The sequence below is a fragment of the Abramis brama genome (assembly GCF_963993115.1).
Source record: "Abramis brama genome assembly, chromosome: 23".
NCBI classification, from domain to species: Eukaryota; Metazoa; Chordata; class Actinopteri; order Cypriniformes; family Leuciscidae; genus Abramis; species Abramis brama.
In genome coordinates, this window is record NC_139985.1 from 11,284,805 (window position 1) to 11,310,960 (window position 26,156).

A 26,156-nucleotide genomic window follows, 5' to 3' on the forward strand; every position below is an offset into this window, starting at 1 on the left:
GTCTGACCCTCTTATTGTAGCTCCTCATCCTCGATGACTCCTACAGCTCTCTTCCTCCTCTTCATCACTTCACTGCACTGCGGTGCTTCTGAGCTCCAGCTGTATTCTATGCAATCAAGCATAAGATATTCAGAATCAGCAGTGTTAGCTGCACATCATTTTATGAGATGTGGAATATTTCTATGCTCTGTAAGTCATTTGTTATGTCTGTTAGTGACCTGCCGACCTTTGGGTTTACACCAGCAATGTGCATGCTAAGATGCTGTCAGAGATGGCATGTTTGATAACATAGTGTTATCTAAGGCAGACACCGGTTTGGTAACTCATTAAAAAGTAAAGCTCAATTTCCAGGTTGAAAGCAGGGTCAAAAAAGATGAGTGTGTCTCTGATATAGCTCACTGACAAGCAGGTCTCTGCTGAATTTAGACGAGTAACATGTCCTACCATAAGTGTGCAAAGATGTAAGACACAGTAGCACTTCATGCCATCATGTATAATATGCCTTAAACACAAAATAGCATTCACAACCTGTTTGACTTCTATATTGTGAGGAGAAAAAAACATTTAGGATGGAACCTAATTTTTATCCTTTTGAAATTGATTATATTGTGAAAGTTAACCGTTTTTTGTTTTTTAACTCATAACATTTTTGAATGTTACATGCATTAGATTTGGTAGCTTTCACCATACATGAGCCATCTGATATACACAGAGCGGGCTTCTACACATAAACTGTCACACTCTGACTTTCTCTTGGGTCATTCTTTTTCTCTTTCTTTTTCTCTCTCATACACACACACACACACACACACACACACACACACACACACACACTCTCAAACTCAGTGTGTCAGAATGGCAGCTGGCCCTGCGGCTCTCCTGGTTAGTTCCCCTGATAGAGAGTTGGAGACAGACTGGACTGGTGCAGTAGTGCTTATTAGCCGTGTCTGTCTGCAGAGTCCTGCTGAGCCAGCCTTGAACCCTCTGGCCCCCAGCAGAGAAAGAGGGAGAGACTGTGAAGAGAGAGGGAGAGGAAAGTTAAAGCAGTGGAGGACAAAAGCGAGAATGTGACAGCCAGGGAAAGAGACCTGCCTGTCTGACCTGCATGTCCACTTAGCTGGTCGCAACCTAATCTGATAGAAGGTTGCCACAGAATTTTTACTTTGAACAAGAAACTGATCCGTTTCTTTTCATCAAAGATGTTGGAAACCTGTGTTGATTGCAAAACCCATGAGTTGAAGCATGACAGTCTGATGCACATTTATTGTAATAAAAAGATCTCCCTTTGTCTGCCCTCTCTGACCTCAAGTACTCTTCTGTTATATCTTTCGAGTACCCAAGCATTCAAAATGCCCAAAGTGCACATCGCTATTGCAGAGCAGGCTTAAGTAGTTGACATTGTGTTTGTTTTTTTCCAGAGAGACCATGACGCTGTCTGCCTGACTAACCTCAGATATTGCAGTGTGGAGAGTTGCTGTGGCTGCTAAAGTTTTAATGCGCTACAAGATTAGGGTCTGTGGACAGATACGTTGATGCCGTCAGGTTCAGCGGCGGGTTACACAGTAACTGCTCTGACCTGCCCTTTTTTTTTTGCATGCATGCATGCATCTCTTGGACTCTGAGGTTCAGCTGTCCTACAGAGCTCACCTTTATTGTGTCTAATGGTTTCGGTACTGCTGATGCAGTCGGAAACTCCCTTCGGTCCACTGTTAAACATCCAGCACACACCTGCAATCAACCCTGATCGGCCCAGTGGAAATCGCCCATTATTGCCCTCATTAGATGTTATGCAGTAGTTCTCTTATACAAATACATCACATATTAACATGGATTGTGTTTGCTTAGTATTTTCATCTAATTGCCTCTCTGAGCGTTTCTCTCACGTTTCACACCAGACCAGCACATGCGAAGATCCCAGAGCTTTTATATCACACCCATCTGTCAATACAATTTGGTCAAATGATTTCAAAACCTGTGCGTTTCTTGTGTCTTAAGCCAAGTGGCTGGCTAAGCTCCAGCTGGAACGCGCCGCGCATTAAGGCATGATGTGCGTTCAAGCTGCCTCCTGCTGATTCATCCCTCACATGCTGAAAAATTACCTTTTGCTCATTAAAGAATTGTGTAAGTTTAAAAAAAAATTATTTGCATAATTCATTTCCCTCTGAGGATCAGGATGATTAATTAATTACTATGCTGTTAAACTGGATCTTTCGCTATTTTTTTAATTAACCTCAGGACATCCTTCATGTATGGGAATTATCAAGGTTTTTTGTCACATCAGTTTCAGTGCATTTGAATGTGTGGGAATCACAGAAGTTATGAAAAATCCCTGGGTCGTTAAAAATAGTTAAGTCAGGGGGCATTTATTATTGAGTTTAGGAGTCTCAATATTCTGCAATCATCCTAACCGTCCTTCCTTTTTTTTTCTCTCTTTTTTTTCTCTTTTTTTTTTTTGAGGCTGTCGTCTACAACAAGATGAATCTCTTTAATATATTTTTCTGGCCTGGTTGCTTTGCATAGCACTGAAAAGATGACGCAGACTCTGGGTTATAATACCCCTGTGTTTTATTCATATTCTCTTATTTGCAGGGACCTTACACACTCGCGATTGCTACAGCACTGTCTGACAGCACGCTATAGGCTGCATGTAAATGCGGGTTTTAGGTACTATTATAGTGTAATATCATGCGGGAGTCTCATTAACCTATAAACAACCTAAACACTTCTCTGTCTCTCTTTCCTCCTACAGAACTCAATACGGCACAATCTCTCGTTGAACAAGTGTTTTCTTAAAGTGCCTCGCTCCAAAGATGACCCAGGAAAGGTAAGCGTTCTCTTCTTACCTCCAGATGTAGTTCTGTTTTATTCAGAAATGTTTTGTACATTCTCTAAATACAAAATGCCTCTACCAGAGCAGATTCAGCTGTTAAAAATGCATACGTATCCTTGTGAAAATAGATGAGAGCGAGCACTCGCAGTAATGTTTTAAAAGTGCTCTCCGGAGCTCTCCCGGGTAGAGGAGAAAGCACTTCAGCCCCGGCACTTCCTGCACGAGAGGAGGAGACCACCACCTGCTTCCCCTCAGTCAGCATGCCGTTACCCCGGCCTGTCTGAGCTAAAACAACCCCTAAAACAACCCAAACAAATTCATGTGTAGGCCAGAGTGCAGAGAGACATGCATACATACACTACATATGCATCATGCAACTTCGATGGACACCGGTTAATCTGTTTTTTTTTCCTCCACATAGTACCTCTGCCACAAACGCTTGCTCATTTTTCTGTATCCTCAGCCATCTTGTGCGAGCACATTCACGCACATACGCTCACAGCGCGACATAAAGAGAAGAGCCGAGGCATGCAGGGGATGGGGACTGAATGCTAATTTCATGTTTTGGTGTAATCCTCTGATATTGACACTCCTGGGATGTGCTCCACTAAATACAAAATAATCTATCGCTGGATGGATTCTATTCCGAATGCACGGCCAACATGCTTGCATCCCTAATGTTCAATTTGGAATTTGCCTCCTTCCACACAGCCCTCCCCCCTGGAAGAAGAACTTCAAAGCTGCGAAGGGCTCTCTTGATATGTTCCATCAATATTGTAATACGGCAGGAATATGGACCCTGCTGTTTGTGCGAGATAGTAACTGAGGCGTGTTTCTCAGAGATGGCAAAAACGATTGTTCACTTCACCTTTGTGATCCGCAGCAGCTGCTGAGAATGAGGAAGGCCGAACTTTGGGGCGGATACAATCTTGTTTGCCCTTGAGTAGACTCTGGTCAGGGAGGTCTAGTCTGCGTTAAGACTGTGTCAAACTGATTATTTCCATTAGAGAGCAGATTAGAAATTAGATAGTCGGTTACCATTAAACCATCATTAAACACAGCAGCTATTTTTGATCAAATAAATGTAAGCTCGGTGAGCATAAGAGACCCTTTCTTTAATCTTATCGACTCCAAACAATATAAAAAATAAAGTAAAATACTGTGAAATATTATTACAGTTTTTTTAAATAATGTATTAAAGGTGCCATTATTCCAGTCTTTAGTGTCACGTGATACTTCAGAAATCATTCTAATGCTGATTTGGTGTTCAAGAAACATTACTTAATATTATTATAATGCTGAAAACTTGATTCTTTGAATAGAAAAACAAATCTTAAAATCAAAATCGTTTGTAACATTATAAATGTTTTAATTGATACTTTTTCTACGTGATACGTCCTTGCTGAATTAAAGTATTAATTTCTTTGAAAAAAAAAAGTCATAACCCCAAACTTTTGAACGCTAGAATATAGTATTTATATCTTCATTTGTTTGTGGCTTTGGATAAAATGTCTACTATATGAATACATGTAAAATGTTTTGTTTCTTTCTCTTTTTTTTTTCTTTTTTTTTTTTGAATAATGATGACAATTTAAATTTTTAGGTGAACTATCCTTTTAATACTTGATTTGGAGACTGTTAATGTTCTTTAGTTGATTGCATTATCGTCTATTAATTTTGGGGCTCAGCTGAGTTCATAATCTAAAGAAGTAACCTTAACACAGTTTTATTATATTGCCCTGTTTCAGATTCATGTAAACTGTCGTTTCATGGATTTCTTTAAACGTTGCTTTCTCTCTAGAGGTTGTGTTGTAGCCTACAGATACTCTCCTCCCAAGGGCTTTCAGTTTTTCAAGATTTTTCTGCTAATTAAAAGGAATGATACTCAGCCTCCCCTTCCACAGTGAAAGTGTCTTGCAGTAGTTTTAATTTCAATTACATCTGCTAGTTGTAACAGACTGTCAGCATTCTCAGTCACCTTCAGCTGTCCTTCATCATCACTGCATCAATTACAGGAACATGATGATTTAAATTAAAATCATGAACACGACGGTGTTTAAACAGTGAGATTGTCCTGCATGTTATGAACTCTGATGTCTAATGGTGGAATATAATCCGTAAATAGCGATGCAGGGTGAAGAAGATCGTGTTTGTTAAACGATTTGTTGGAAAGTAGCTGTACTTATCTAGTCTGTAACATTTAACATTGTTAGGATACTTATGCTACATTAGAATATGTAAAGAAACTTAAGACCCTTTCGCATCACACCTCTCAGCTCAAGTGTTGTACGCTGTTTGTTAATTTGCATACAATAGATAATGTGTAATATGATGAATTATTCTGTGAATGTCACAGAATACTAATTTTAGGTAATCAGTAGTAAGTAAGTAAGTAGTAAAAATTAGGGCTGGGTCTTGGCACAAATTTCACAATTTGATTCGATATCCGTTCACAAGCTTGTGATTCAGTTCCGATCTCGATTCAATTCGATTTCTCAAGGAGAAAAATCTCTCGACTAATGCTGTAAACTATACAAGGAACCCTGTCTGTTGGTACATTACTATAATGTTGGCTGTTGACTGTACAAACATGTAAATTGCACACAAGGCAGTTTTCATAATAACGTAATTCATTTTTAATAACACAATTATGTTTCTACTGCAATTAGTTTTTTTGAAGTGGTGACTGTCAGGATAAGTAAAAATATAAAGAATATGTAATAAAGTGCATATATTTAGCAAAATGCTCCTCTCTAATTAAATAAACAAAAAATAAATGAATTAGATTTATAAATTTAAAATTGTTAGTTATGCATTTCTATAATACACACAGACATGCATAACTTAAAAAAAAGTCACATACAATCTTAAAATTAAATGAGGTTCTTATTGAAGATTGTGGCGATTAATTAATGGCTGTAATGACTGACTTTGGTTGACTGCCACAAAGTGATCTGCATTCATTAATGTTATAATTTGAATGCCTAGTTTATAATTTGATTAATGTTAATTAGGGGTGGGCAGTATGACCAAAATTCGGTTTCACGGTATGACTAATTTTATTTCACGGTAACGATATATTTCACGATATAGATATTTATATATGTAGTTATTCTCGAATTTTTTTTAAAAAAGTGCTTTGTATAATAAATAAACCCAAATACTTTAGAAATGAAAAGTACTTCACCTTGTTTGATTTTTCTTTTTCTTTTATTTGGTAAATTATTTCTTTGGTAAATATTTTGATAGCTAAATATAGTAAACAAAACACACTCATCAACTTTTAGATGAACTGCCCCCAACTGACTGATATTAAATACAACTCATAGGTGCAGTTAAACTTTAAATAAAGTGTTGCTGAATAATTTTTCAATCTCATGTTATTGTTTTACTTCATCAATCAGTTTATAATATCTGAATATTTTATATTGAACTATTCTATTTATAATAAATTTGTTACTTTCTTTTAATTTTGTAGGATATTAGTAATACTAGTTATGTTTAAATGTGTTCCCTGGTACATTTTTGCCATGTCTGCTTATTATACTGCGTTTTCAAGGAGCTTGTTTTGCTCTTTTTGTGATATCTGGCAACCCGTCACCTGGAGCTTTAATCAAGAGAAGTTCAGAAGTGTCAAAGTCATCAAGTTCAGAAGTGACTAGAAGGAGAGCAGCAGTATGAAAACTGAACAGCAACTACTGTTAGTGTTGATTAAGTAGTTTAAATTATACAGACCTTGTAACTGCGTCATTATTTTAGCACAGCCCGATGAACACTGGCACACCGCGCTCCATCGCAGTGCGTGTGCACGCGCGCGTCTTTTGCATCAGTAAAATGCGATCGGTTAAGCTGAGTGTCAAGTTGTAATCACGTATGGAATCAAAGGAAGATTTTAGCAGCTTGTTTATCAGTGGCCAATTGTTTGGAGTTATGGCGCTTTTCCATTACCAGTACCGGCTCGACTCGACTCGCCTCGACTCGACTCAGCTCGGCTCGGCTCGCTTTTCGCTCCGTTTTCCATTGCAGATAGTACCTCCACAATAGTACCTGGTCGTCATAGCGACGCGGCAGGAAACTGCAGTGACTTAATCTTTTACGCGAGACTCGCGAGACACACCCGCTACCACACACACAGGACAATGGAGGAAATCGAGTGTATGCTGTTTTTGGATGTTTTTGCTTTTGTTTTTGCTGTTTTTTTATTCGGGATACTCCGTCTGGCGCGTGCAATGATGACGCAGTGAATAGTGACGATTCTCTCTGACCAATCAGCAGTCTGCCTTGTTTTCACGTCACATTTTAGTATCGCCTCAGCTCGCTTAGAACCTCGCCGGAGGTGGTACGGAAAAAAGTACCTGGAAGCCGGTACAGGTACAACTTTTACACAGTGGAAAACCAAACAGAGCCGAGTCGAGTCGAGCCGAGCCGAGGCGAGCTGGTACTGTGTAGTGGAAAAGCGCCATTAGAAATATATAACTCGCGGCTCGCGCTGCATATTTAGTAATTTTGCCTCAGATACAGGATTATACATTCGCTTGAACAAGCTGGTTGTTCATTACCACGGCAACCGCTTGTGTGTCATGCTGAATGCGATTTTCGTGTTTAAAAAGTAACTATACATAAGAGACGGAAAGATGCAGATAACTATACATTATTTACGGTTATTTCTGTTCGTTACGATATTGATATATGAACTGTTGTTGTCAAGTAAGCTTCATGCTTTCCCCGTTGCGATCGTGCACTCCTCTAAACTGTAGCCTACGGGTGCTGCACTGCTCTAGTTGACTGCTGCGACTTTTTTCCCGAAAATATCACATTAACAACCACTTTTAGAAAACGTAATTCCTTTGTGGATACTCTTTATCTGCTTTCTCAATGTTTCTTTGACAAATCTCAGTGTCTCAGTCTCACCCACGCTGCACGTGAGTTAACCACGCCCATTTATTTACATGTCGTGGTATACACGGAATAAAAAAATCTGTTACAGTTGACATTTTCTACCGCGGTAACGATATATACCGTCATACCCTAATGTTAATTATGTCACCTTACATCAGGCCGGTTTTAGTACTCTGCTTCAAAGGCCAAAAAATGGCATGTTAAAGCAAGGTGTGATAATGCTGCAAGCTTTGTGATTGGTCAGATTGTTTAGGATCTGTCATCACACTTAAATAACAAATTGATGTAACATCCGGATGTTAAAACAGAGACAATGAGTTCTTTTCTTAAGGAAGGAATGCTGCGAAAAACTGTTCGGGTGCTGGAGCTTTGCTCATTGCCATTCCATGGCTTCTAACCTGTGCTGCATTGCTGTTTAAATGCAGAAATTTACATCATTTTATCAATATGTCTTTGGAGGCCGAACGTTTGAAGAACCTAAAGCATGCTGTCTAGACAAATCCTTTGGTGATTTTCAATTATTCTCCTTGCTTAGGTGCATGCGCCAGCTGTGCACAAGTAATTTTAAAGGTCTTGATCGCACCCTCTCTGGACAATTGAGATCTTATCCCATATAATATGAAATATTTTAAAATAAAACCCAAGCCTGGAGGTTAATTTCTTTTTCTTTTCGCCTAACTTGCCGGCCAGAGTTGCCTTTAGCTTTTGGGAAGAGCAGCACTATTGAAAAATAAATTAAACAGGAAGAATGCAAAGATAAATTATTCAGCCAGGGTCTTGGGTGCTTGGATACCAGCAGCCCCAAACCAAGGTGTGCTATTTTCTGCCTGATTATCAGAGCTCAGACCTGACCAGAAATCCAACACCTCTGTGTCCAGCCCTGAACAGGAGCAATCGATAAACCTGCGGCTGAGGAAGAGGGGCTTCAGGAGGGGCTTAACATTTTACCTGCCTCTGCCAAGGCTCAGGAGAAATGCGAAGTGAGAGCAAGCGAGCGCAAGAACCGGCTGTAGCGAAAGACCCAACTACTTCGCACCTCAACATATAGCTCCATGAACGTCCCCAAGACGTGATGGGCTTAAAAATGAGCTCGCTGAAATTTTGATGAACTAAAAGTTGTACATGTTTGACAGCAAACGCGCACAGTATCTGATTACTGAAGTTTCTCTCCAAGAAACCCTGCTGATTATCGTGCTCGGCTTTTTATGAAAGTTTTATTGCATGGCTGGCTTCAAGTTGATCACTATTTTAGAATATTATGATTTGCTTTGGAGCTAATATTCCAACTTTATCCTGTTTCTAGGGTTCCTACTGGGCAATCGACACAAATCCAAAGGAGGACACGCTGCCCACACGACCCAAGAAGAGGCCACGGTCTGGAGAGCGGGTGAGTGAAAGTTTGTCCGCGTGTGTGTGCGCATGTGTGCGCTCCAAGACCCCCTGGTGGTCGTTTTTCAGGCTTACAGACTTTCTCAGGCCAAACTCGGCTCATTACTTTGAGTCTGGGAATGATCAAAGAGCAGAAAACAGTGAGTATCTCACTCTCCTTCTTCAAGCTCAGTGTCACTTATTTGCACCATAACTTCACTTGATTCTGTGGTTGCTTAAACCACACTGAATACCATTAAATCACCACTGTAAAAATGACAGTGTTTCCAACGTGGTGATATTGACAGTGTTTTAGTTCTCAAAACTAAAATTATAAAGCCCCATAACTTCATTTTCATTTCATTTTTTTACAATTTCCACCTGATCAAATATTTAAGAGTTTTGTATAACTAGAAAAATCATTATAAAAATGCTCATGGAGATTTTGTTAGATTTTGCATAGACTTTTCCAGGTCTATAAATTATACTTTTAACATTAGGCTACCTCATATATCAAGGTTTTTCAAGACAGTTGGAACCCTGGTTCATCAAAGAAAAAAACATTGTTGAATTGCATAAGAAATATTTTGATTTTAAGTTGGTTTAAATGCTTGTTTTGTCCTATGTCAAATCATTTAAATCCATCTTGAGGCCCTCTTGGGAGTTTCCTGGGGCCCCCAGTTGAGAATCATTGATCATTGAGAATCATGAGTGCCATGGAAAAAGAAATGGTTTTACCTGAGATTAAAGTTAGCAGTTTCAATTGAATGCGATGCAATTTAAAAACTGAAGTAATCCAAAGATAATAAATAGAGGCAGGTCTTTTGATGCATTTTCTTCAGGGCTACATGATTCACAGAGTTAGTTCTTTTAGTGAGGTGCTCAAAAATGTACAGACTTCTCGCTCATTTATTAGAATGGTCATTGAAATAACATCCAACTTGCTTACTGACTGGATGTTATGTCAATGTCTACCTAAAGATACACATTCACAAAAGAGTTGTGTTTGTTTAAAAGTATATTTTACATTTATTTATTTTGTATTGTTTTTGAATGTAGTGAGGTTTGGGTCCTTGCTGTAAAAAATGATTTCTGTATTAGAAATCTAATTTTGGGGGCTAGTCTAGTTCATCTTTTTTTAAACTTAAACGTTCAGCAGAAAACTACGTAATTTCTTTAGTGTATGTGTTGATGGCTCGTACATGTTTTTATTAGGGCTGGGAATCGAATAAAAAAAATTAACTAATTAATCACACAATTTGCTGTGATTAATCGCATTTCCCCCAAACTTGTAATCATCAATATTTAAACGTAGAATCACTAATTAAATTAAACAACACACAAAAAAAGGGGAAAAAAAAGAAAAATGTCCACACAAATTGGACAGAAAACAGCCCAAACATTAAAATATTAAACATCAATATATCAATATATTTTACTTCATTCAGTTCTATGCAACATACTCAGATTTAACAGATTTATTTTTTGACTAATTATCAAAATAAAGTATAGTCATACAAAGCTATTATTACAAGAGCATGTGATCAGAGCAGGTCATTTTACCATTGTTGCCCATCATGGCTATACCAGCTCAGCAAACAGAAGTCTACTACTGAGAAATGAGCGGACTTTGCTTTTCCAGTGCGTGATCGGTACATGATTGGAGCGTTTGGGCCGTTAACGACAGAGCAGAACGCACAGCGCAAACACGGAGCGGAAAATTGAGCAGAGAGCACAGCGCACCGACACACACATATGCACACGCACACATGGAGCGGAAAAGACCCGCTCATGAAGTTGCTAAACAAGCTGCGCGAGAATGAAACCTGATCGCCGAACACGGAGGGGCGGGGCGGCATATTTTCGGCCTTTTCAATAACAGCTGCAACAGGAAGTCATTAAATCGAGACAAAAAAAGGTGCTGCGTCAATTGCGTTATTTTTTTTTTAATGCGTTAAACATCTCAAATTAATCGCAAAGATTAACGCGTTAATTCCCCCAGCCCTAGTTTTTATCTTTTGGGAAGGGCTATAAACAAAACCAACCAACCAACCACACATAAGACATAAAACATTTACTGTTTATATAGTCTGACTTTGATTTGACATTTAAGCTTTTTTCTAAATAAAGATATTGCCAATTGTTTGTTTTCCCCTCTCAACATTAGCATGCAGGTAGCCCATCTTAGCAATATGTTGCCTGTATTCGTTCTAGCTAGAAACGAGTTCTAGACGGGACTGAATATTTCCTGAGTTGAGAACGCTGGCTTTGTTTCATGTCTGAGTCAGTGCTTTACAGTCGTGCCGTGCACAGGTTTGCTGATTGGGCGCTTATATCTTTTTAAATAGCTGTCTCACTCAGTGCGGCTCAGTTTATCTTGTAGAGGGGGTCCGACTTATTAATAAACTGTGCCCCAGGCAGCCTTTACATACGTTGCATTCTGCACTCATTTTTTAGCAAACATCAATTAATGCAGAGTTTCTGCGGCAGTTATTTTCAGCCAGAGCTTTTTCCTTCCATTATTAATGAGCAACGCTCACCGGAATATACAACTCGGCTGCACTCAACGCCGGCCTCCGAGGTTGACCTGGCTCAGAGGTATCTTGCATCATTTTGTCCACCCCTGCGTTGTGGATCGGAGGCACAGGCGAACCGAAAGAGTTCAGCTATAGTGAGAGAAAGGGGTGGAGATTGAAGACATTTAACCATGACAGGAAACCATATAGAGGAAAATAGCATTTGTGAAGAAGCATTTATTTATCAGGGTGTTAAATTGCGACTAAATTGTGGTCACAAGCACAATGGGAAAACATTTTAGAAAGTAAACAATGACCGAATTTCCTTTTTAGGTGCACTGTAGGGGTGTGCGATATATTAAGATTATATCTCAATATTTTGGGATTTTGTCGATAAAGATAACTAGATTATATTTGGTGGTGGGTGTATTTTTGTTCTGGTACCTTGGCTGGTTTAGGCCTGTTGTGGATAGATGACCCTGAAGCTTTTCATATCCTTCGTATTCTGTGCAGTGGTTAGAACGCAGCAATGAAAGAAATTAACTTTTCCATTTAAGGGGCAATTTGTTCCCTTAACTTGATTTCCAGGGGCATTTTTACCTTTATAAAGGGCCAAAGGCATTTTTTTCTAATCATATTAGATAGGGATGCATGATATTGGATTATTGCAGATGTCCGATATGCCGATATTTTTCAACTGATTTTGTCCGATACCGATATATTTTCCTTTTGTTTGGAAACAACACCAAGTCTCTCCTGTGCACAATTATTATTATTATTATTTTTTTATTAGTTTTGAGCAAAAAAATGGAAAAGATAAATACACAAATGACATTTGAAAAAATATATTGCACATTAATTAATAAAACTGTATATATAAAATAATTTAATTTACAAGTGTCATGTTTGTGATTTTTATTCATCACGTAAACTATAGCTTCTGACTTTTTAAATCAAATCAGATTTGTGATTTTATGACATCAATTGCTGCTTTATTTATTAAGAAACACAAGTGTCTTAGTGGTATTTGCATAATTTACTTTTAATTTTATTAGTCTAACATGTAGGCCTACAGCACCCCCTTATCGGGCAGGCATTAGGACCTGGGGGAGGTTGTTGCTGCAGCTGCTGCTCCTGCATGCGCTAGTGACTATTGCACACCGGACGTGTCATTCTGTACTCACATTCTCAGATTCAGCACAGCGATCTAAAGCAGTGAATCTAATCACCATTCAGGCAAAAGTTCGCTTCAGGAATGACCACACTGCTGACGTTATCATATCGCTAGCACTTTTTGAGCACATTATTATCGGCAAGCCATGTCGGCATAATTTTTCATATTGGGCCGATGTTTACATTTTTAAGCCTTTATCGGCTGATGACGTGCCGAAAATATCGTGCATCCTTAGTATTAGACACATACATCATCTTTTGTTAAATTCTTACATTTTAATCTATAAATTCAACATCACATTCATCACATATACAATCGTGCTGATATTCAGGAAAAACAGCACTCTTGATTTAATTATAAATTTATATATACTTAATTATATCGTATGATATAAATATAAGACAAAGACTTAGAGGGTCATTCTTTGCACCCCAAAATAAAATTTTGGAAGCATTCTAACTGGTTACTCTCATGCTCTCAACAAGCTGTATTTTTATTCAATTGTTGCAAAGTGAGTGAAATATTTGATTACGTCTGCTCGCACATCAGTATTTATATGAATGTAAATATATTGGGCCAAAAATATATGTCAGAAATCACATGTGATAAGCCTGATTGCCTAATTGACCTTATGTGTGTTGAGTCTGTAGCATGGGTTTTCTTCTGTATGGTCCGGCAGTTAGGCTGGTGCCATTTATAATCGCCACACTCCAGACTCCAGTGAGAATATCATTCTCTCGGCACACAGCTCTGCCCTCAGGCCACACACAAACATTTTTCATACTGACACTCACTTCACTCACATCAAAAACCTCCAATTAGATCCATTCTCTCTCAGCCTGATCCTGCATGGAAAAATAAGTGGGAATTCTGTCTGTGCAAAGTGTGATGCTCGCTATTAAGAGTATATTTCATTAGACACACACTCGCGCTCTCTTTCACTTTCTCTCATCCTCCTCCTGTCTTGTTTAAGAAATTCTTTGACATAAAAAATTGTGACTTGCCAAAATCTCATTTATGTTTATCACAAATTAAAAATCGCATTGTTGCCAGGCAATCCTCTTATAATAAGCAGTTTTGGGAGACAGGCATGCTGAAGTTATCTTTTACCCCAGCAAGAACAGACAGAGCACAGGGAGCCGTTCCTCTCTCCTGCTCATCTCTTTCCCAGAATGCCTCCAATTTTGACCTAAATAAAAGGTGTTGCTCTTTTGTTGTTGATAAACGCTTGCTGCTTATGCTTAAAAATTTCTTGCACCAGAGTAATACCAAATGCCTTTAAAAGAAAATCAAAGTCACTTCAGATCACTCACCATCTCCATCCTGGTTGGCTGAATGTGTCCTTTTTTATTTTCTTCCAGGCATCCACGCCATACAGCCTGGAGTCGGATAACTTAGGAATGGACTGCATCATCTCTGGAAGTGCCTCTCCAACGCTGGCAATCAACACTGTGACTAACAAGGTAGCATTCAATTTCCAACTCCACAAGTCCTGACTGTGTTTGTCCCATCACAGCTGACATTAGCAGCCTACATACCCGGTTTACATTTACATGTATCCTGCTATGACAATATGCATGAACTGCATAACAGGACTGACATGTGATGCTTTTGTTTACACGGATGCTCAGAAAACTGACATTGGGTTTCATCTATATTGGGCAGGCATTATGTATACAAATCCTCTTAACAGTGCAAATGCATTGTATTGTGAATTGCTAATATCTTATTCCATTTGTCTGTTGAGTCCAAAATGTCAGGTTTGCGCCTACAAGATATTAAGCTGTGCAAAAATACAGTGTTCTTCATCATTGAGTAAAAATAATTTTTGTGGTAGTCAACATTAAAGGTGCTGTATGTAAGTTTTTGACTGTACTAAAGCATAAAAATACCATACGTTTGCAGATATTTAGGAAACATGCCGAGTTCACATACTCGTTTCTCTGAAAAACAATGCTACAGCAGCCATGGAAGCCAGCGAACAAACTGGGTCAGAGATCGCAGATTCTACCCAACCTAAAAAGCCTCCGCGCCCATCTAAAAATCTCTATGAACGGGAGCAAATTAAAACGCGATATCAACTCATCATAAATCAGTAAATCAACTCATCAACTTACAGTGTGTAAGTCTCCCCGCATTTCATTGTCAATTTCACTCGTTCCTGTTGCGTGTCCTCAAACTGGCAACCCACGCGAGCGTTGAGTCTGAGGAGGAGTGGGCGGGGGAAACAACTATCTCCAATATTTTGAATTTGGCTACAGTACCCATTTTAACCGCTAGCTGTCAATCTTACATACTGCACATTTAAGGTGCTGTCTTATTTACCATTTTACTGTGAATTTTCACAGACAAAATCCAGTTATTTCAATAGAAATCCATGCAGTCTGAATTTTCATATGAAGGCAAAAGACTCTTACGCAGATTTCACAAAGGGTTTAAGTTGGGCAGACAGATTTTGTTTGTTGACCAAGGGAAAGCTGCTTGGTTTGAAAGTGGCTTTGTTAGTTATGCTTCATACATCACTTCTTGACAATAAACAATGGACCTTTTTTTTGTCTGTGAAATTTTACAGACATTTGACTGCACCTTTATAGTCAGCTTAACTTATAGTTAACTTAACAGAATATTCCTTTTATAGTGAAAGTTAAGTTGGTTTAAAGTTTGTACTCCATCTTTAAAAGCTTCGTAGTGCTAAATGCTTGCAGTACTTCTCTGCAAGAGAACAGTTTAATGTTTGGAAGTATGATTACCTGCTGAATGCTTCTAGGCAGAGCACCCCGAGTGACTCTCTCCGTAACTCGCCCTTTGTGGCATGACTTCATGGAGAAGTGTGTAAAAAGAAATAGAGTAAAACACTCTGAAATTTAAATAGGCTTTTTAACCTTAAGCGCTTCACTCTTGGCCTGTTGCGGGCTGCTCGCTCTCTCTGGAGTGCTTTTACAAAGCCCAAAACCATCAGTTATTAATTTACTTCAGGCATTAAACCAATAGTATTTCACATTAAGCATGGTGTTTAAGATGATGGCGAGGGGGATGTGGAATTCATTTGGATTGAATTATAGTAAGTTTGGTGATCTGTTCATCTGGATAAAATACAATATGTGCAGATGTTACATTTGGTTATACAGTGTCAGTGTATATAGAATTGTTGTGTTTGTAACATTTCTGTGCAAAACCTCCAGTATTAGTGATTTGTCTTAGCTGAAATAAAACCTTATAAGTGACCAATTTGGAACTAATAAAGTGATAGTGTAATATAAGCATGCAAATTGAGTAAATTGTTTCATTTCAGTTTTCAGTTGTTGTTTTCCAGCTTTTTATTGATTATTTTCAATATTGAATGAATATTAAGTACATTTTACGATTGACTTTCTGTCATTCTCTCTTTTTTGCTAGCTTTTCTTAGCAAATGTTCTGGAGTTTGTCTCTGAATGCTCCTGATGTTGGAAGTTCACTAGGTTTTGAAACCCAACCTATATATGAGAACAATATAAACAATAAAGCTTTTTATTGATTGTTTTATTGCAATATTATTATTGTTTTAGCACATCTCTAACGACTGTTCCCCTTGTACAGTGTTTCACACAACAAAACAATGCGAGCATAAGGTATGACTGATTCATATGGGAAGAATTTCAAGATCCACCCAGAATGGGATTTTGAGGTTATCCCATGAGCATATGCTTTCTTTGCCCTCCTACTCGAAACGCTGATAGATTAGAAACCGAACACGCAGGAGAGCGAAAACAAGACTGCAGAGTTCGGTGGCTCCTTGGAGATGCTGTTTCTCAGTGTGGGCCTTGTAAACAGAGAACACGCCACGCCTCTTGAGTGTTCCATGCCAAGCCACAGGAATTCCCTCTTTCTCATACTTTCCCGCCTGCCGGTGCAGGCCAATGGGAAAGCGCCTGTGCTGCATAACATTGAGAAGGAAAGCCTGGCTGTGACTGAGCATTCTCTCTCTCCCTCAGATTAAATGATCATCATGCAGTGCTTTTCCCTCTTTCAGTTCGGTTGGTTAAGCCTACTGAGCAGACCCATAGATGGAATCTGATTTATGGATGTTGCTGATTTTAAGGAGGGTTAGGGTTTAAAATCTGCAGAATGAGTTCAACAGGAAAATGTTAACTGTTGTATACTACAGGCTTATTGCTAAGAAGTTAGCATATTAAAATAGTTTTTAAATTATTTAAAATATTTTATATTTCATTATATTCATTGATCATATTTATAAAATTACTGAAATATATTTTATTATATTTATCATTTTATTATATTGCAAAATTCTAATCATACTTAATGCTTAACATGAACATTAACTTTCTAACTGATGCCATAAAAGTATTTGATATGTGTGAGTGTGCATGTAATTTTATTATGTTAATATTATATTTATGTACATTATTTCAATATATTTTAAATATTTATTATTATTATTATTATTATTATTATAATATTGAATTGAATTATATTTAAAGATTGTAACTTAAAATGGTTTGAAGCTGAATTACGTTTTTTTCTAACTTTCTTAATTGCGTAGTAAAAATGTTATGTAATTAATCATTTTAATATTCATTGATTTATATTTAAATATGCATATGTATTGTTATTATTTCTTCTTATATTGAAAGTGTAATATGGATTGAAACATAAGCTAAACTTTAATTATTATTCTTTATATTTATTTCTGTCCTTTATTTCTTTCCAACATTGTATCTAAATTGCATAGTTTTCTTTTGAATGCGAGTTATTGTTAGAGACACCTGGGTGGATTTCTCTTTGATTTCATAATCCTTGTCTCATGCTGCAGATTAGTCGCCTGTATAAAAGACTCCAATGGCTTTTGACTTTAATTCACGGCTAAATATAGCGCTCCTTTTCCACTGCAGCAAACACACAGGAGTATTTGCAATGGATTTGTTCACCCCTTACCTTCTCTCTGCGTGTTACTTTCCCACTGTGTGTATGTGTGTGTGCGGACGTGCACACAGTGTGTAGGCGTCTACGTTTTAGGCCTTGAACAAACCACAGTGTGATGAGGTCTTTAAATCATACTTTATGGATACAGGGAGTAAAAATAGATTGTGGTGAAAGGCTCATGGCTAAAAGCCTCTTTTATGACTTAATTACACATAACATTTATACTTGTTCTTCACACCAGGTTTTGATTATAATTGTAACTGTTTTCTGCGTGATTGAATTTTCGACTTGCGTGAGCCTCTCAGTGCTTAGTTGCGTACAGGGTTAGTTGTTCTAGTAATGTACTGTTTCCAGGCCTAAACATGAAAGAGGAAAGAGTTATAATGTGCAAATCATTCTATGACATTAACCCCCCATCCACCCTCAATCCAGTGCAGCCCCAGCAACCGTTATGCTCCGCTCTTTTGATGAACAGGGAATAATAGGATTGGGAAACATTTATTCTGCTTGAATGATAATTCTCTGTAAGAGACCGTGATCTGTAATGTGTCTTTCTATCTGCTGTCTCGCTGAGTCAAGAGGGAACAGGACCGAAGCGTTTGTTGCATCTCTTGCAGCAACATCATTTTTGGGGGGCCTTTCACTCTTGAAATTGTTTGCCCTGCGATTTGGAAAAGGTCCATAAAATAAAAGTCAATGCGGTCGAATGTTGTTTTGGACCCAACTGACTTGCATGTTATTGACAAAAAAAACATTGAGACATTTTTCTAAATATCTTCTTGTGTTCAGCATAAGAAAGTAAGTCACACAGAATTGGAACGACATGAGGGAGAGTAAATAATGACCATGTTTTAATTTCTAGTGTTTTAGTGTAGCATGAAAGTCTCTGTACGGACTTACACATCCAGGTGAATCTTGGGACTTGTTGCATAGTTTTAGCACTATTCTGTGGCTGCCAAGACATGCGGCGTGTGATGCGAGCACGGCCAGCATTGTTGCGATTCCATTCATCCTTTCCTACCACGGCGAACTCAATGTAGGACTATTCTCCCAGGATCTCATTATATTCATTCCCATACCATCCCTCCAATGCTTTATTTATTCTCATTTTGCAACCAGCACATATTTGCAGTTCAGCTTTTCAAATGATAATTGGGATTATCATTTTGAAGTCGAGGTTCTTACGCTTCGGAAAACTGCGCATTCAACAGTGCACACAGAAAGGTCAGGGTCTCTGTAGCATTCGGGACCTTTGTGAGCTGTCCCAAACCAATTTGCGCTGTGCAAGTTGACGGTTTCAACGCTGCCAGCATCGTGACCTTTACTGAAGGAGAGCTCTCCCCTCTCAGCCGTCTGAGACAGCAGATCATCTTGCTGGCCACCAGCCACGCTCTCCCTCCATATGAGGCACAGTGTGGTGTGCGCGGCGTATTAACTGACCTTACTCGTATACTGAGTGTGGTGTACGCATGCCACACGTCACGTGTGTGACGCAACCGTCTGTTGTGTTTCTGTTACAGTTTGAAAAGGGAAAAGAATTCCCCTTAAGACCTCTGAAACTAGGTGGTTTCTGTTTGATTGGCTTTTCCTCAGCACCCCACCCACAGTATCTGCGCTACAGAGACTTCTTGTCGTATCTCAAACTAACTGGAATGTACCTGCCAATGCATGAAATAGCACAGTAGCTTATTCATTTTCTTAGTCCTGTGTATTAATGTTTTCAAAAATACATTAAAATGCAATTACCTGAATTCAATCTTCTATAATAAACATGTTTTTCTGAGTGCTGATTCATTTTGATATTCATAAATATATTTTATATAGTCTTTTATATATCTAATCATTTTATTTATAAAATGTTTAATATGCAACTGTTTTGATAATCATAATAAAGGGGAAAAAACATAATTTAACGGAATATAATTAATTTTTTTATTTTTATTGTATACCATCTTATATATTTAATATATTTATTACAATATATTTTATACATTTAATTATTATTCACTTATTTTTTTACATACATACTTAATAGACCTTATGTAGCCCCGCCCCTTTTCAGCGCTGCGCTCGTTGTCTTTTGACTTCCGGTCCGTATTTTCACAACGATCTTGCGTATTTATGAATGAACGGCTCGTTTTAAAATCTTCCCGGTCTACTGACATTTGTTATCTGCTTTAAACATTGCAATCCTCATGATAACTTTACATTAAGTAAATCCACTTCAAAAGCTGATTACTCCTTGACAGCAATGCCATAGAAATATACAGAGCGACCGCAAAAACGTAAGTTCAAAGACAATATTCTGAAGATGGCGGCGCCCTCGTTTCTCTGGCGCATAAGGTCTATACTACTGTCTTCATATCATAGTAAAGAATTATCATATTAATATAACAGATTTCATTTATTTTTTATATTTTAGTAAAAAGAATTTGTACATTCCCATGTATTCAATGTGTAAGGAAAATGTTGTCCTTTTTAGTGTCATTACATTTAACCCTTTTAGTATTATTAAAGGTGTTAATGGTATTAAAGTTTTGCAAAACTATATGACACCGACATAAACATAAAAGAGTACATGTCTAAGAACTTGGCACATGTATTTTAAACTAGATTTTTATCATAGACACTCCTTAACCCTTTCCCTGTCTTGATTTCCAGGTGGCATTGTACAACCCTGACCAGGAGGGGAGTGACAGCCCTCGAAGCAGCCTTAACAATAGCCTATCTGATCAGAGTCTGGCCTCTGTTAATCTCAACAGCGTGGGCAGCGTGCACAGCTACACACCGGTAAGAGTCCAGTTTTCATCAAACTTTGCAGCCGCTATTTCACTCTTTAACCTCATGAACCTGAAGCAAAGCTCTTAATTTGCTGAGTTTTATTGTGGATCTACTTTATGAAAAGCAGTAAGATTCCAGTGCGTTAGACAGATTGCCAGAGATTGGAGGCCTGTGCATGGGAGCGTGCTGACACCGAGGTTAAGGGAATGAAAGGCAGAGCTCATACTGCTGGAGCGCTGCTAAAGAGAGACGCTGCCTCTGATGTCCTCCCACCAGAGAAGCCGCTTCTTTGTTGTGGTCCCCTAGAAGCCCCGCATGCTTCTCGCTCCAGGCTCTCAGCATTGATCCGGCACAGACACTGATAGATTCACTTCAGTGGGCCAGACAATGCTCGCTCTCTCTCTCTTTCTCAGTCTCTCTGTCTCTCTTTTTCAGCTCCATCCAGCTTATTCGAACACTGTAGTCTGTTTGAACATAACCAGATTATATGCGCTCATCTTTACAGTGATGCATAGTGTGTCATCTGACTCCCACTGCTCATATTTCTTGTGTACAATTAGTCTCTGCTGCTAATGTTGCATGCAAGCAGGTCTTTCCTTATGCAAGTTTTCCTCTCTGATTTTACAATTTTGCAACTGTAATGAGATACAAAATGATGGGTACCACAGGATAATGTAGGGATGCACAGTAAATGCATATGTATATGTGCGTAACGATATGTTAGTGTACTGTATGTGTAATGTTTCCAAACTTTTGACAGGTACTGTGTGTGTTTTATTTATATAAATTATTATTTTTTGGATTTCCTGATATTCAATATATATGGGTCAATATTGTATGTTTCATTGTGTATATTCATTTCCCTACTTTTTACACTTAAATTACCATGACCGTCATTTAAGACTCATTAAATTTAGTCTTTAAAACCACTAATAATTTAATAACAGTTAAATGTAGCCTAATCTTTAGCAAATCTCATATTATCCATTTTTCATTCAAATGTTCTGCTGCACTGATTTTACTTTTTAATGTTTTATTTCAAATTTATTTGCATAAATTTCCCATCACCAGTTCGCACCGACAGCTAGAATTAGACTTCTTTGGAGTCCAGATGACTGTTTTGCCAGCCTCTCCAGTCTGTTAAACACTGTTGTCTTGAGCTAGACATGGCAGAGCCTCTGCCCTTGTGTACGCCACAAATATGCCCGGCATTATGGAGGCCTTGGGAGCCATTCAAAGAATCACTCATTCTGGGCACGGAAGGCATTTCTTCAGACTCAAAACAGTGAGCAGATCCCCTTTGGAGTGCAACACTTAGGATTTCATAGATGTGAGAGTTTAGACACACAAGCTAATTCGTTCTGATGGGCAAACCTGTACTGTATTTAGTTAGAAGGATATTTATCATTAGAAAGATTTGTTTTATGGATCAGTGCCTGTTTTTTGCAGGCAAGCTTTTATGATCTCGCTGTCGATTTCGGTTGCGTTGCTCAGTTAGTTTCGCCAAGCTGTTAATTACAGAATAAACAGCCGTAAAAACAACTTCAGAGAGTCTCTCAAGAGACGCGTCTGTTTTGATCATGGCTGTATGGTTATGTACAGATTCAGCCGTGCTCGTAAATAAACGGTCAAGGATTGAAGGGGTTTTGTGCGCCTGAGATTTGGCTCCTGCGTATTGTGCTGCAGTGTGTCTGGCAGTTAATTTCCTGTGCCGTGATCCTGAGTGTTGTAGTCAGTGCTGTCATGTTCTATCTGAGCTCTAATCTGCCGGTCACTGGGCCTGGCTGAGCAGCTCTGCCGTGTCGAGTGGCAAGGCTGATTTCTGTCATTGTTGCTAATCTTGCATCTTGCATTCCTCCTCTCCTCCCCCTTTAGGTGTCGAGTCATCCAGAACCGGTGTCCCAGTCCATGGGCTTGCAGCAGGCCCCTCAGGCCCAGTACAGCATACCGGACCGAGACAAGCAGCTGCTCTTCTCTGACTTCGAAGATCTCAGTGCCTCCTTCCGCAGCCTTTACAAGACTGTGTTTGAGCAGTCCTACAACCAACAGGGTGAGTTACACACGGACATCCCACGTCGGCCAAGTCCAGATGGAGTCTGCAGACTATTTGTGCCATGTGCAGAGCTGAGAGCACTTCAGTCTTATTGGTAGCTGAAAGCACCATCATATCAGCCAAAATGATTAATAAACCAACATGCATGGAGTGGAGATTGTGTGAAGCTGTTAGGTTCTTCAGAATTTGTATGTGTACAGATTCTGTATGTGCCTGCCTAAGATTGTGATTTTCAGAAACTATATAATTGCTAAATAAATAATTGTATAGTGTTTATAATAATTTATTAATAACATTTTATTGGCTTTATTTTAGTTGTTTTAGAATATTTAGTTATTATATATAATAATTTATAATATTTATAAGTAAACTAGTTTATAATATAAAATGTTATAAATAATCAAATTTTTATGCCATTAATTATATCAAAAGATAGTAACTTAAAAGCTTTCGAAGCTTTTAAGTTACTATCGAAGCTTTAGCTGATCGAAGCTTTAGCTGAGCTTGCTTTCTTTCTATAGAATTTACATCACTATTTATTTTGCAATATACGCAATTTAATGTATTCCAAAATAATTAAATATAATGTAGTGGACAATGGCACTATTATTCGTAGCCGAAAGCATTATGAAATACTTTAAAGGATGGTGTCTGTGGTTGATGTTATTTATCATAATTTATCATTAAGAACTGTGCATTTTAAAATTACAGGTAACTTCCAGTTAATGGATTTTATTTGTATTTTTTTTGTGAGGATTTATTTGGAAAATGCTTTTTTTATTTTATATTATTTTATTTTTTTACAGGCTTTAGTGTTTAGAAGCTGTTTTTGTATGTATTATGAATTGCAAGGACGATATTGGCTTGGTGTACAGCAAGATGTGTTTCATTGAAAGAGTTCTCCATCTCAAATGGCAGCCCATCAAATAGGTATAGGGACATTGCAGCGCTAGATTTGGTTCACTGCGAGCTTGCCTGTCTTTTAGAAGTTAATTCCTATTGTTTGTAATCTGATTGACTGATGTTCAAAAAGCACTTGACAAGTGGGTTGCGTGCAACGCCAGACGAGCCCCTGTGTCTAACCTACTTTGCTCAAATCAGATGCTTTTCATGTTAATGTTTCCAAAGTGAACTTCTTTAATCTATCATCTATGTTTCATTAGCTGAAAGTTGTTACCTTTTTATGTGCATAAAAGTGAAATCTCTTAGTCAGACAAGCTTGAGCAATTAAAATGAGCAAATAAAGCTGGCGAGAGGATTTCACACCCCACTGCTGGAGACACTGAGCTAATTCACTGGCTTTGATAATAGGTAATGAATCGCATTATTATTCAGGGGAGCTGCTAGCTAATTGCTTTCTGTGCTCTCCCATGGTTGGACAATAGGCTTTCTCTGCTGATAAGAGATGCACCCCTGTCACCCCGCCGATGAGTGTTCTCTGGCGATTGCAGCGATGCAGGACCCCTCTGTCTGCTCTAAAAGCTCTCCACAGAAATAGGTTTACAGTGCCAGCGCCATGATGGACAGGGCCTCTTAAGACCGCGAGCCGCACGCTTCGGTGATTGCTATTGAGTGTACAGATGTTGGAAGCTTGTCAGGCGTTTTTAGAAACTAGTTCAAAACAATCGCTGCACAAATGAAAAGTTAAGAGGGCTTACCATGACTTTGTCCTGAGTCACCGTCTTGCCACCCTGGTGCATTTTAAAAGAGACAGAATTAGAAGTTTTCAAAATGTTTTGGCCTTTTTACTACATTAATAAAAACTGGATAAAGGAGAAAGTATTATTATGGAAAGAGTAGGAAATGAGATCAGAAAATCACAAACTGGAGTCAAACTTGTTGCTGGCACAAACACTATGACTAATTAGAGTATGCATTGCAACCGTTTGACCGTCAAGTTTTACGTAACACTTTACCATAAGGTTCTGTACTGTGTAGCTGTACTGTTCTGGACTAATTAGCTATTAGTGAATGTATGAAGTACTGTGAACTAACAATGCATATACATTTATTACAGCAGTTAGTAATCTTCCCTCATTTATATTTGCATTTTGTTATTGATAATTACTAGTAATTGATGTATATTATTAATAATATTTAATTAAATTAAATAATTTTCATATATTTTTATTTTATATTGATATAAACAGTTTCTGTTAACAGTTTATTTGTGCATAATGTTATCATATATTTTTTCCGTAAATAGATTTTTAAGATTAATTTAAGATTAATAACCAGATGAATGTTATTTATTGCGCCTTGTTATTCATTTTAAATGACTTATTGAAAATATGAATAAAACAAATTAAATATTATAAATGTTTTGTTACGAATGTGTTAGTATATGTAGAAATTCACATTTAAGATCAATAATCACAAGATAGATTAATGCTGTAAAGTGTCTTGTTAGTCCATGTTAACTATTGTGTTACATATGCAACCTTAATATAAAGTGTTACATATCAGTGACTATGATTTGAGTAATTTTTGAAAATGTCCCTACTTTTTTTAAAAAAAGGTTGTTTTTTTAACCTAGAAAAACATGATTTTCATTGGAGTGGGTCTTTAAATTCTGATCAGATGTAGACAGCATTTTTGATATGATGCTCTGTCTGTTTGATCCTCACAGGTCTGATGGGAATGCCCTCGGAGTCGTCCCAGCAAACCCACACCTCCTGCTCTTACCAACACTCCCCCAGCAGCACCATCAGCACCCACCCTCACAACAACCAGAACAGCATCACTAACTCTCACCCCAACAACATCCCCAACAGCGGTAGCCAGGTGCCTCTCTCCCACCCCCCTCACTCGGCCCACAACTCGCCCCACGGACAGCACCTCTCCCAACATGGCCCTCACACCCAGCACAGCCAGCACCCGCACACGGCGCACAGCCAGCACAGCCAACATCCCCAGCACAGCCAACACAGCCAGCACGGGCAGCATCCCTCCCAGCACCAGGCCCACGGCCAGCACACGGCACAGCAACAGCAGCACCAGAATCTCTCCCACCAGCCTCATCCTGCCCAGCAACAGATGCAGTGCAACACCGGTAAGAGTCTGCTTGTCTGTGATAGTTCTTGCTATCTGATCGTCTGTCTTCTTTTCCTCTTGCTTTCTGTCTCGAACCCTCAGCATACTTCCTTCTGTGCTGGCAATGCCCTGACAGGTCGATTTATTCAGGCCTCTTCTAACAGTAATTTATTTTAGATTAAGAAATTTATGACAACTTTAGAGCAGTCTGCAGTAAATCATGGGGTGATTTATATAGCTTGCTCTAATGAGAACAAAGCAGATCCAGCACACTTCAGGGAGCAGGCCTGTAGCAGAGGGTTATGGCTCCCCCTGCTGTCTCAAACAGGAAGCTGCTTCCACGCATCCAGATGAGTTCTGCTGTGGCCTTCACTACCTTCTTGTTTTATCTACAGGTCTTCCCAGTGACTGGTACCCCAACCTGGATGCGCTGAAAGAAAGCTGCCGCATCGCCAGCAGTTACAACTGGGCTGATGTGGATCTGTCACCCTTCCAAGGTATAATCAAAATGCCTTACTTGTATACTATATTGCTGTAACTATTTCATGGTTTTGGTATTTCAAGCTATTCATTTTGAACTAG

General features: G+C 38.5%; 1 protein-coding gene across 2 annotated transcripts in view; it reads left to right on the top strand.

Moving 5' to 3' along the window:
- foxj3 (forkhead box J3) overlaps positions 1–26,156 on the top strand; it is a 95,938-nt gene that overhangs the window by 64,072 nt on the left and 5,710 nt on the right. For both annotated transcript variants that reach the window (XM_084100495.1, XM_084100496.1), the window contains exons 3-9: positions 2,750–2,824; positions 9,033–9,116; positions 14,149–14,250; positions 20,369–20,497; positions 22,364–22,538; positions 25,171–25,593; positions 25,970–26,071. In XM_084100495.1, the coding sequence (XP_083956621.1) occupies positions 2,750–2,824; positions 9,033–9,116; positions 14,149–14,250; positions 20,369–20,497; positions 22,364–22,538; positions 25,171–25,593; positions 25,970–26,071 (1,090 nt within the window). The remainder of the gene's footprint in view (positions 1–2,749; positions 2,825–9,032; positions 9,117–14,148; positions 14,251–20,368; positions 20,498–22,363; positions 22,539–25,170; positions 25,594–25,969; positions 26,072–26,156) is intronic.